This window comes from Scyliorhinus canicula, chromosome 1 (assembly GCF_902713615.1).
Source record: "Scyliorhinus canicula chromosome 1, sScyCan1.1, whole genome shotgun sequence".
Classification (NCBI taxonomy): domain Eukaryota; kingdom Metazoa; phylum Chordata; class Chondrichthyes; order Carcharhiniformes; family Scyliorhinidae; genus Scyliorhinus; species Scyliorhinus canicula.
In genome coordinates, this window is record NC_052146.1 from 226,687,914 (window position 1) to 226,701,368 (window position 13,455).

General features: G+C 45.0%; 1 protein-coding gene across 1 annotated transcript in view; it reads right to left on the reverse strand.

Annotated features, from left to right (window-relative positions):
* The window catches only part of LOC119972198 (chitin synthase chs-1-like), an 88,052-nt gene that overhangs the window by 41,537 nt on the left and 33,060 nt on the right, over window positions 1-13,455 (reverse strand). The window contains exons 8-12 of the mRNA XM_038808539.1: window positions 10,984-11,085; window positions 9,153-9,294; window positions 6,390-6,590; window positions 4,103-4,387; window positions 2,915-3,094 (exon numbers count right to left, since the gene is read on the reverse strand). Coding sequence (XP_038664467.1) covers window positions 2,915-3,094; window positions 4,103-4,387; window positions 6,390-6,590; window positions 9,153-9,294; window positions 10,984-11,085 — 910 coding nt within the window. The remainder of the gene's footprint in view (window positions 1-2,914; window positions 3,095-4,102; window positions 4,388-6,389; window positions 6,591-9,152; window positions 9,295-10,983; window positions 11,086-13,455) is intronic.

A 13,455-nucleotide genomic window follows, 5' to 3' on the forward strand; every position in this document is an offset into this window, starting at 1 on the left:
TAAGGAACAGGTCTCGCCCTGAAATATCAGGGTCAAGCCTCCAGATCCACATAGATATGAGTTTTGGCCCCATTATCCTATCCAGGGCCTCCTGGAGCACCTTGAGGTATTTACTCAGCATGTCTTGCAGATTTCAGGTGTCCATGCACCTGAAGACCTGTTGCCAGTCGAAACGAGTCTTGACCAGCCTTGCCCTGATAAGTTTGGCCCAGGTCCCTGCACCACAACCAATGGAACGCGAACCAACTGCTGCCCATGTATCACCAGAGCCATGGTGGTCCCCACAATCTTTAAAGGCTCCCCAGTGTTGGTTGCCAATCGTATCTCGGTATCGCAAGTGACAGTGGCGTGATCCCTGCACAAAGCTGTCGAAATGCCGAGAGGTCCACAATACAGACAGCAGCCCCGGTGTCCATTTCTATAGTCACCAAATCAACATTAACCTGTAGCGTGACCCGGACTGGTGCTACTTTTGGAGCCATGACACAGTTGAATTGCATTAAACAGTTCTCCACATCCGGGGTGCCCATGAGTAAAGCTCTGGCTTGCGGCGATGGATGGTTGTCATGGACACATGGAACCTGGCGGCCCTGACTGTCATGTGTTCGCCTTCCACACAATTGGTAATGCAGGGGCGTTCCCCGTCATCTTCGGGGAGGTAGCCCATCGGTCAGCGGTAGCACCCGAGGTCTTAAACCTGCTGCGGAACTGACTTTGAGGCTGGCCTCTTGGAGGAACTTAGCCAGAACAGTACTATTCCTTGATGCTGAGGGGGTTTGGAGATAGAAAAAGTTCAATGGATGGGTTCTGCTAATGGCTTCCTTTGTGTGGCTGTGTTGTTGATGCCGCACACGAGTTGGTCACTCAGCATCTCAGAGAGGGACAGCCTGAATTCACAATGTTCAGCCAGACCTCTTAAACGGGTCAAGAATTTCATAACTGGAGGCCACTGTGCATGCGTGGATCCAGCGGCGACCAGTTCGCGCTGGGATCAGCAACTGGAGCATGTGAACCGCTCCAGCGCCATGCTGGCCTTCCTGGCAGTGGTCACGACGGCGTTCACGATGGCGTGGACACTCTGCCGTGGGATGGGAGAATCCCATCCCTTATGTGTTCCGCATACTGGTTCTAATCTTCCAGGCCTGCGTCAAAGGCTTCTAACTTTCCAAGCAACGGCATTTTCAATGGTAATGGCATTATGGCCCAATCAGTAACTTCCGGCAGTCAGGCGGCTCTACGAGCAAGTCCGGAGCTTTTTTAATCTTCGTCGCAAGTTTAATAACTTGAGGGCGCTAGTGATAAACAAACGTTGATTTATTAACTATTTATATTGTTCTGCTCAAAGCAACATATCACTCCCTAACCGCCTAGGCCCTGCTGTGAGCCAGCTTTTATATTAGTACATAACGAGCCCCAGTGGGATGGCCTCCGCTCCCCTGTCGGGGGGGCTTGTACTTCACGAGTCCCGGGGAGATCAGTGATAGTTTCCCCATGGTCCTCATAGGGGTTATGACAGGATGCACACGTGTCCAGATGGCCTCCTTGGTGGAGGCTTGTGTATGTATGTGTGAGTGTGTACTTCTGAGCACATATATTTATCAAATAAAATTATTTGCAACATTAGACACCAATTTATTTAATTCACTATTCAAATTCCCATGGGTGGTGTTGTGTTATTCACCCTGGGGTAACACGGACAGTAACTGGATGCATTTGTACTGTAAAGTAGACACCAAACTTAGACATTAGTCAATACGTTTTATTGAACTTCTGGAGCAGTGTACACAGCTTGCTGTGGGTTGACACTCTACTAATCTAAGTGTGCTGACTATAACTAACTAGACCAGACTAGCTGTGGGCCACGTGTAGAAGGTGCTAACTGATATATACACCCCGACTGTCACTACAGTTGTCACCAGTGGAAAGAGGCAGAGCGCTGATGCCTCGTGTGTTTTATAGTGGGTAACCCCCCTCTAGTGTTCTGCCTGGTGAGTGGTTGTGTTCTGTCCTGTATGTTGATTGGCTGTACTGGATGTCTGTCACTGCCTGTCTGTATCTCATTATGTGCATGAGTGCATATCATGACAGGTGGGATTCTCCTTCCCGCCAGCCGGCCAATGGGGTTTCCTACTGTGGGCAGCCCCATGCTGCCGGGATATCCCCAGGCGTGGGTGCGCTGCCAACGGAACGGAGAATCCTGACAGCAGACAATCTAACCCAATATATTACCTCCTGATGTGAGATTCAAAGTGTAGTCTTCCTGTGAATCAAGGTTGGAGGGCGAGGGCTAATTGGACTAAACCATACAGGAGTAATCCAGTTTCCCAGTTTAAAGTCATTTTCTGTAGTGCTTTCACTGGCAAAAACTCTGCATGGGCAATTTCTATTAAAACCTCGGAAATAGGAATTTATAATGAACAAGATAATGGAAAGTATGCAAGAAGTTTTATAATAAATCATTGATTTATGATGGTCCAAAAATGACTTCAAAACAGGAATGGGAAACTTGGAGAACTATCAAGTGAGCACAAGAGTTTGGAACCAAAACAATTAAGATACAAGATATTAAGAATAAAAATATTAGCCATGATCTAGTCGAATGTCGGAACATGATTGAGGGCTGAATTACATATTCCTGTCCTTATGTTCTTCAGTACTTTACATTACATTTTAAGTTATATTTCACTTTCTTATCTGGCAATTTCAGATGTCAAAAGATTGCTTTGATTACCACTACATTTCTTTAATATGGTGGTTTATAATGGTGTGCAAAACTAATTAATAAATTAATATAAACACAAAAAGATAACCCATATCACAAAATATTAAGATTAATTTCAAAGATTTATGTTGATAAAAGTTAATTCCTGTGTAATATAAAATGTATTTCTAGAATAATGAATGAAACACTCACCAACAATGGACATTATTGTTGCAATCATTAGAAAGGCGTAAAAGATGCTCATTACAGCAGCAATGGTGATCTGGGTATCTGATTTGACTTTGTAACAGATCAGTATGTAGATGGCAGGAGGCAAGATACCAAATGCCAGAGCAACATTTCCATTCCAGCCAAACACAAAGGTAAATGCTCCTGTGAAAGATATTGTACAGCAAAATGTCATCTACCATGTATTAAATAGAACATTTGTATTATTAAGATTGGATAAAACAAAGAACAAAGTTATCCTTTAAGCTTTCTGTTCCCAGCCTCATTAATTTAATGTTAATCAATATATGATATCTTATTATACATTTCTGTTTTTCATTCGCTGATACCAATCAGCACAACTTCCTCAATATCTAGTTATGAGACCACAGTCAAGAATATGCTTGAAGTTACTCCTGCTGAACCACCATAATTTCAGAATAAACAATTTTTTCACTGCATTTCCAATGAAGTTAAGATAGCAGGAGAGATCAAGCCTGAGGCAGCTCCTGGCCCTGCCACCAGGTGTCCGATTGTCCCACCTTTCTAAGAGGTTTCCAGGGGTGACTTCCTATATTAAAGCTGTTCTGTAAGTAACCCACGCCGGCGCGACTCGACCAAACTCATCGGCCCATCGTGGCCCAATTCGGGGCCGCTGTCAACGGCCCTCGACCGGCGCGGCGGGAATCCCGCGGGCGCCCGAGAATCGACACCGGAGAAGGGGAAGCCAGCGTCGGGACGCGATTCTCGCGTCTCCCCCCGGCGATTCTCTCCGACCCGGTGCCGGGTTAGAGAATCCTGGCTAATGTCTCTAATTATCTACTCCCCAGAAATCAGAACAAAAAATCCATTAGGCCTCTCTTTGTAAACATATAGAGGTTGCAAAGAAGCATTATCTCACTTTTATGACATCATAATTGCACCTTTTGTAGCCACAAAGTCTGGATGTCTTTCAAACCAGGATTTTAATAAAAATTACTGCAACAGGTATATACACACCCAAACACAGGTTTTTAAAACCATTACTACACCAGATACATATAATACAACATATATGTATGTATCAATTTCTGGCACTCATCACAGTAGAAATGAAATGGGGCCTATTGTTGAAGGATAATATCCCAGTTCTAGGTGAGAAGCTACTAGAATATGGTAGAAAGCCATAGTCACCTGCTATCATCAAAACCACAGTGGCAGGACCCAGAATCGATGCTGCTGTTCCAATTATCTGGTACAGAATGTAGAGTTTTGAAACTGAGGGGTTTCTCTTGGAGGTTTGTGCTCCACTGTTTAAGAGGTCAATTGTATTTGCCAAAGTCGACGGCACCCAACGGCGTCGTTGGTTGTAGAATTCTTTGAACTCCTGTGGTGCGTTTGTGAAGGCATCTGAAGCTGCGTTGTATTCGACACGCCAACCCTGTTGCAGTAATAATGTACATAGCCAACGGTCTTCTCCTGTAAGAGTTGATTGATGCACATCACAGTTAAAAGTACTTACTTGCCCATCATACTATGACTGCTCATTTAAATCATTCAAAAATATTAGATTCTCTTGGTACAAGGGTTATCCTTGCCTTCAGTAAAATATGTATCCTGGATGATTCATACACTAAATGATTAGTGTGTGGTTAAACTAATGTAAATTTACATAATGTTATAATTTTTCCCTTTGATTTATCGTTCCTACTCTTGGTCCATTGTTACAACATGACACCAACGGTGGATGGGGTAATTTCATATACTTTCCTCTCAGTTTACATCAGCTTTTCCTATTGAAAGAAACTGACTGGTGTGACAGGAGTGTACAAATATATGTGCTCACCAGCAAGCAAGATCAGAGTAGGGAAAAATGGTAAAAAGGCATGCCCCCAACAGAGACCCCCCATCAGATCCCCAAAAGAGATCCAGCCCTCAGAGATCCCCGGCTGAAAACTGAAGGTTGAAAAAACACTGCATTTTCACTTACCCTTTCATAACATCAGCTTCAGACAGAAATGTTCAAAGCAGCAGCTATTACAAGTGTTAGAGACTTTCTGGAAAGTCGAGTACACTTCGAAGGCATTTAAATCCCTTGACATCCTTTGAATTGCAGGTCTTCCATTCAATTTCACACAGCAATATGCTGGGTTAGCCCAGATTGACAGCTATATTCCTCCAGAGGCAGCTGCTTGGTGGATTGTTCAATGATCTTTCCCCTCACATTTGAATGCATGGCCATTCCCCTGCTTTGATGCTAACCACAATGTTTATAAACACTCTTGGTATGATTGACAGCCCCTCACCACATCAAAGGGAGTTAAGTGCTTCCTGCTGTGAAAAAGAAACCACCGCACTTAGCTGCTTTGATGTGACTGGGGGAACTATGCCGAAAGAGTCTGCAAAGGATATAGAGATGCTAAGTGAGTTGGCAAAAATTTTCAGGTGAAGTATAATACTGGAAAATAAGAGGTTGTCCACTTTGGCAGGAATAATCGAAGAGTGGCATATTATTTAAATGGCGAGAGATTGGAGAATGCTGAAGTACAAGAGGATCTGAGTGTCCTTGTACATGAATCACAAAAAGTCAGCGTTCAGGTACAGCAAGTAATTGGGAAGGCAAATGGAAAGTTTTTTTTTACAAGGAGAGTGGAGTTTAAAAGGAGGAAAGTCTTCCTATAACTGTATAGGGCATTGGTGAGACTGCATCTGCAGCACTGTGAACAGTCTTGGCCTCCTTACGAAAGGAAGAATATACTTGTATTGGAAGATATTCAGAGAAGGTCCACTGCGCTTATTCCTGGTTTGAGAGGTTTGTTTCATGAGAAAAGATTGAGCAGACTGGGCCATACTCACTGGAGTGCAGAAGAACAAGAGGTGATATTATTGAAACACTTAAGATTTTGTGGGGCCTTGGTGGGGTAATTGCTGAGAGAATGTTTCCTCTTGTGTAACAATCTAGAATGAGTTCAAAAATATGGGTCCCCCCCATTTAAGCTGGAGGATCTTTTTCTCTCAGAGGATTGTTAATCTTTGGGAATGTCTTCCACAAAAAACTGTGGAGGTTTGGTCAAAAGTATATTCAAGTCTGAGTTAGGCAGATCTTTGAATCAACAAAGACAACAAGGAGCTAATAATTATGGAGCTCAGGCATGAAAATGGAGTTAAAGCCGTAATCAAAACTGTACGATCTTATTCAATGGTGGAGCAGGCTTGATGAGATTAATGCTCTAGCTCCTATTTCTTATGATCTGATTATCATTGCCACATAAAGCTTTCCCATTCACATTGAGACAGGTTCTCTTTTACACTGGGGGTAGAATTGCCTCAGAATTTTGCCCAATCCCCCACCATACCTTTGATGGGAGAACATCGGAACCTTCCACCCACACTACAAATAGTCATTTACACCGTTGCCAAGGTTGCGGAGGAAAATTTGTGGAAATTGTAGCCCAATATAGAAGGCAACGCAGTTACATACCTTGATCATATTGGACAAAATGGTGTCCTTCAGTGGCTTTGGTGGTGTATTTTTTCACAACATTGTCATCCATTAAGGCTGCTGCCCTGTACAAACTGAAGCATCCTGGACTGCACAGTACGCAGCCTAGCACGTGTTCAGCCGTCTTCTGTAACCAGTGACCAACAGCGTATTCAAACTTCTGGTACCAGACCACAGGACCTTTGAGAGGAAGGAGGTGTGAGGAAATATACACTTTACTGTTCTGCGCCGATTTTTAAAAAAAAAATTTAGAGTACCCAATTCATCTTTTCCAATTAAGGGGCAATTTAGCGTGGCCAATCCACCTAGCCTCCACATCTTTGTGTTGTGGGTGCGAAACCCATGCAAACACAGGGAGAATGTGCAAACTCCACATGGACAGTGACCCAGAGCCGGGATCGAACCTGGGGTCTCGGCGCAGTGAGGTAGCAGGGCTAACCCACTGCGCCACCGTGCTGCCCTATTCTGCGCAGGTTTAATGAATTTTAAAATTTGATGATTTACCATGAGAAAATATGGAATAAGGTAAGAAAGTTTAGTTTGTCAAAGCCGGCTTGTTCCATCGGCCATGTATAATCAACACTACCATGGACTGTACCCTGCCTGAGGAGATACTCTGGGCTGAAATTTACCAGCCCATTGGTGACCGTTTGGGAGGCAGGAGACTTCAAATTGGCAGCAGAAGGCATCATGAGTGGAGCCTGATATCTTCCCGTATATTTTCAGTGGTAGGAAAGGCAGCGGTGCAGCCTCCACAGACCAGAGGCATATGCTAAATTTTTTTAATCAATTGGCCAGTTCACAGCCATATCACAGAGTAGCTTCCCATTGGGTTCTCAAGGAGCCCTCCTTCAATCTCTGCTCCATGGCCCACAGAGGGACTCCTCCGTGTCAATAGCCACACTCCAACACCACCAGTGGAGGGTTCACCCCTCCAATATCCGGTCTGGGGTGGTGTGGCGGGGTTCCATTCTGACTTTTGTGTACCGTGGCGGCCTTTAAAAATGGTGCCCTGGTCTTTAAAAAATACTAATTTGTTGGTGGGTGGGCTCAATCAGGGTCCGCCCAACCCGTGTGATGTCACGGGACCTGCCCCTTCAAATTATTTGAACGTTCCAAGCAAAATGGTGGAGAAAGCCGCCGCCATTGGGGCCGGTGGCTTCAATGGTGCCTTTCCCACCCACTGCAATACTCTCCATAAAAAAAGGAAAATGTAGCCCGGTATAACTCCTGGGTAACAAGACAAGTGACCTTTGCCCTCCCAACTACCTTCCTCTAACCCCCTGACACCTCCTCTGACACTCGACCTGACCTGACTAGCCTCTACCACCTGACTCCCCTCAACCCCTCCTCACACACCCAACCAAAACTGCCTAGTCTTTATCTAACAACCCCTCCTGACCTGACTGGCCCACCTACCTACTCACCTACTTGAATCATTTACCCATCTCACCCACCTGCCACCCTACCCACTTACCTCACCCGTCCTACCAACTGCCACACTTATACATTCACCTATTTACTCATACGCTCATTCATTATCACATGGAAGAGCAACTTAAATCACAGAATTGTTATGATGCAGAGGGAGGCCGTTCAGTCCATCGTGGCTTCACTGGCTCTACGAAAGAGCCCCGTGACTTAGCACCATTCTCCTACCTTTTTCCCATTCCCTTGAACATTGAAAGAAAGCTTCCATTCAGATAATCATCTGATGCTCTCCTGAATGCCTCTAGTGAACCTGCCTCCATGTGACATTAAACAAATTCTGGGGCACGATTCAGCCGAATTGAGTTGAGCGGCACATTTAGCGGCGTGTTTCTCAGCACCTGCAACACCGGGAAACATCCTGATATTCAACGGAACTTTAACGGGTCTTTTCTGGCCTTGGGGAGATTCTTTATGCTGAGGCCGCAGTTAGAGGTATTTCCTGCTGGCAAGCTTCAGCTCCTCACAGATCGGGGTGCCATTTTGACCGGCTGATCTAATCTTACCCCGCACACCTTCCCTTTCATGCCTCCGTTATTTTTGCCCCCCTCTTCACCTCCCCCAACTTTGGGGAGGCACCTGGAAAGCCCCTCACTCCCCCCTCTACATAGCAAGGCTACGCCCCTGGGCCTGACCCCTGTGTGTGTCAATGTGGCACCTGGGCACCTTGGTACTGCCAGCCTGGTACCCTGGCAGTTCCCCAGCACCCTAATGGCTCATTTAAATATGCAACCCTGAGATCCGATTGCGGCGCCTTACAAGATTCCGTTGAATCTGGTGAGACGTTTCGAACATCGCACAACCTGAGAGAGGCCTCTTGCAAGATTCAACAACTTCGTCCTGACACCAAATTGGCTCAAAGTGGCTGCTAAATCTTGCCCCTAGTCTTTTTCCCAATGGAATTATTTTTGGTACCTAAATGCAAAACTGAACTGTTTAAATGCAATAACTTGTGATGGATCTTAGCATTTCTGAATCCTTCAGTTAATGTTTTTACTCATTTGCTGTCCTTTGTTGTAGAGTTGGTGATAAAAGCTGAGTTGATGCTTCACTTCGTGACACAGTTTAAATGTTTTACTTAAAATCCAAATATTTTGGAAATACCATTTTCTTCATTTATATCATTGATACGTAGCAATCTATGATCCTATCTTATTTTCTTTTCCTGTATTATGTGCACTGCAATTAAAGTAAAGATACAGAAATGAGTTTATGTGGAAATGATTTTGTGTCGAGTTAAATATAACTGCATACCTGTTCCAGTTGGATGTATTCGACCACATGCAGCCCCGACACCTGGGTATCTCCTCAGTCTGTCAACTAACAAGATTATGGCTGAGGGTTGGAAGTCAGTGTCCCCATCCAAAGCCAGGATGTAAGTGTTCTCCTTCTCAGTCTTTTTGAAAAAATAAATATGAAAGGAATATGAGGTATACCACATATTTTTGAATGTATGTTCTCCCGCCGGAGGCGAACAGCTACTGATTTGCACTCTTATCAGAAGCAATTGAGTTTCCCTTACCATGCACATTTATGCATGGCAAGGAATACGAGGATTTACCAGGGAAACCCGCTATCGGGCTGCCATTTTGAGCGGGCGGCCCAATAGCAAAGGCCCATGGCCGGCTACCTCACCTGCACCACAAATTAGCCCCCACCCCTGGATTTTCTGGGTGCCTCCCCATTCCCCAAAGTATAGAGGTGACCCAACCTGACCCTCTGCCCCCCCCCATCCCCCGAGGGAGACCCCCACAGGGGCCCCCTAACTAAAGGACCCCCTAACTAAGGGGGCCCCTCCCCCCCCTCCCAGAAAAGAGACTCCTGGAAGCTAGAGATTAGTCCAGACAGAGCAGTGAAATAAATTACAATTTAGGGAGTGGTAGGGAGTGGTTGGCAAGTAGCGCATTGTGGTGAGGGGTGTGGCCCTTGGATAGATTTTGGTGATACCTGTTGTTAATGCCACCCGTGTTATTCCCCGGAAAATCGCGAGGTGCCGGGCCCACTAAGCATAGAACATAGAACATAGAACAGTACAGCACAGAACAGGCCCTTCGGCCCTCGATGTTGTGCTGAGCAACGATCGCCCTACTCAAACCCATGTATCCTCCTGCTGGCGTGCGGATGAGAATCCTAATCTCGCCACCAGTGGGGCGCCTGCGTGTAGCAATGGATGGCACCTACCGCAAAACTTGATTTCGGCCAGATGTCATGGGGCGGAGAATCCAGCCCACTGTCTGTGACAGAAGCATGCAGATAGCCCATTTGTTTAACATTTCCACTTACCTGAAAAAGAAAGACTCCTATACTGACAGACTGCGCTTGCTAAGCAGGGGACAGAGGAGTGGTTTGGGTTTTGGGCAGATAGATGGAATTCCTTTGATAGGGACCCCTCCAGGAAGTCAGCTTGAATGCATGGCAGGACTTTCAGTGGTTGGAGAGCTCTCCAGGGCAGGTATGAAGCATGCCGCTGCTTCTTGGCTCAGTCTCATTCCAACCGCAGCAAGGGATGCAATCCAGAGGAGGATTCAATCGTTGGGAGAGGGACAGTCTGATTCCTGATTCCAGGAAGGGGCCTGATCCTGGATGGATTGGATCCTCAGTTCAGGGATGATTTATCTGGATGGCCTAGGCACAGATGGTAGGAGGAGCTGAGCCAAGGGAAGAAAGTATACTTAGAGCAAGGGGAAATATTAAATATTCCTGCAGTCCTTCTCCCTGAAGATATCATTGCCGAACCTGAGTTACCTGGCTTCCTGAGGTCTTGTAAAACTGTCCAACCAGGGTGTAAAGGCTGCTACAGCCTCATTAAAATATTTAAATTACCACCCACATCCTGGGAGTAGGTAGGCAGCCTATTGCTTGTCTCATCTCTGTTCATCTCAAAATGGGAAGGGGCTAGGAGTCAAACTTGATATCTTTTACATTTTATCACCTTATCTGATTCAAACACATCGGTTGTTTGGGGTTTACAATTCACGGTTTAACACAAGCAGGTTGAGACAAGTTAAAATGCTGAAAATTGCTCTGTAAACCTTGATCACATATCATCATTTTGAAGCTCGAGAAAGTGAATCTCATTCTTTACCTTTAAGGCATTTGCAGTGGACATTTCGTCTTCAGATTTGCCTGATAAGGTAGTGTACTTTCTATTCAACTTCCACCCCAGCAGATAATACATGTACATGATCTGAAAAGAAGTATACATGATATAAATAAAAAGTGCTAGCATACCTAGAGCAGGCCAAATCACAGATCATTCCATTATTGCTGCTGTAGTCTTGCTCTGAGATTCGTTAAATGAAAAAATGAATCACATGTTTCTGATACATAGGCTCAGACCACAAATCGCTCTGAAGTTACTCTGTTACTTTGGAGGGGATTATTTTCCAGTTCTCAACCAAGTTACTAACAATGTCCAGGAGACAGAGGTATCTCATTAGGCTTCAGATTCATATCTCCAGTACCTTTTGTACTGAGAAGATTTCAAAAGAGCCTCTCTACAAATAAGAACGACAGCCAAAGGCAACTTTGATCTCAACTGCCTTTAGGAAACTATTTGAAGATCACTAAATCTATTGCTACAACGCACCACTTGACAATTTTGGATTAGGCACAGACCATCTCTTCATCTCTTCAGCAGAGGATAGGTGTGCGAGGTGCGCGGGAAGTCCAGAAAATCATGTCCACATGTTTTGGGCATGCCCGAAACTCAGAAGGTTTTGCCAGGGTTTTGCTAAAGCAATGTCCATGGTGCTAAAAACACAGGCGGTGCCGAGTCCGGAGATAGCGATCTTTGGAGTGTCGGAAGATCCGGGAGTTCAGGGGGCGAAAGAGGCCGACGTCCTGGCCTTTGCCTCCCTAGTATCCCGGAGATGGATCTTGTTAATGTGGAGGGACTCGAAGCCCCCAAGTGTAGAGGCCTGGGTTAGTGACATGGCTGGATTTCTCTGTCTTGAGAAAATAAAGTTTGCCTTAAGAGGGTCAATGTTAGGGTTCTCCCGGAGGTGGCAGCCGTTTGTCGACTTTCTCGGGGAAAATTATAAATGTCAGCAGATGCAGTATTCCAAAGGGGGGGGGAGGCGGATTGTTGTTGTATGGTTGAGGTGTGTGAAGATTGGGCTGGGGGGATATGTTTATTTTGCCATGTTGATGTCATTGTGTTTGTTCCTGTTATAAAAATTTTCAAATACCTTTACAAAATATTATTTAAAAAAAAATATACAATACACATAAAGTTGACTTGCCAAATAAAACCTAATGCTTTTTAATTTAGCAAAACTTGAGAATTATAATTTGCATGTTCTAGTTACTTGAGATTATGAACTTGATTTAAACAGTGGGCGCAATTCTCAGGGCCCATTCGCCGTGGGCGAAAACCCCGTTTTTTCATATCATTATACAGCTTACCGCCATTGCTTATGGGTGCATTCGATGTTCTCCCCGTTGGTGTGATGTCATGCCGGCGGGAATCACTACTGATGTTCAAAATCGAAAACTAGTCGTGATGACCATGCCGAGTGTGGAGGTGCCAGGGGAGGTCCCAGGATTGAGGGCAGAGGATGGGCAGTGCCCCCTGGCACTGTGGGGGGACAATGCTGGGAGCACTGAGAGGGAGCACTGAGAGGGGTAAACCCTTCTCCTTTGGGGGAGGGGGGCTTCCCCTTATGTGTGGTGAGAGAGGGGGCAGAAGGGTAAACGGAGGAGAATCTGCAGGGGGAGAGTTCGGCCCTGATACTTCCGTGGTGGGGGGAGTGGACGCTCCAAAGCTTGTGGCAGGGGTCCCTCCAAGGCTGTGGGGGGTTGGGGGAGTATATTTTTAGTACAGATTGGGGTGCCCTTCAAAGATGCCACCCCAATCTCTGTGTAGCTGGGCTTGCTGGCTCTATGAGTCCCCATATGGGCAGTGTGATGGCGCTAAACACACCCACTGATTATTTTTTGACAAGTGTCAGAAGAGCTGGACAGAAAACCTGGCTGCATTTCTGTAGAGAAACATGACGATTTCCAGTCAGAACCTGACACTTCGTCATTGTTTCAGAAAATTCCACCAGTGTTCAAAACTGTTCAGATTGTGTATATTTTTATTGTTTACTTCTCAGTAGGCCACCATACCCACCACACGCAATAGCTGAAGAGCTATGTACTTAAATTGAACTACTCAGAAAACACTGTCAGCAGGATTATGTAGCAGAAGTCTTATTATTACCAGAGGGAACTTCCTTAGTAGGAGCAACACACTCCGAAATGAAAAGTTTAAAAAGCTTTTTCTTCAATTAAAAAATACACTATAAAACTAGCATAGCGTTGTATTATTATACTGAGACTGTGTTCAAGAGTGAGTGGTTTGTCACTATAATTATAAACAATGAGAGTCACAGATTCTGACCATTGTGTTATTTGGTCAAGTTATAGCAAATAATAATTTATGATTTTGTGTTCTGTTTCTTATAGTGTTGGTCCTATTGTGGTGAAGAACACTCTTTGACATATCTTTCTGTTACATTAAAAAATGGATATCCTAAAATCTTTAAAATCTATGAAGTCAGCCTTCATTATC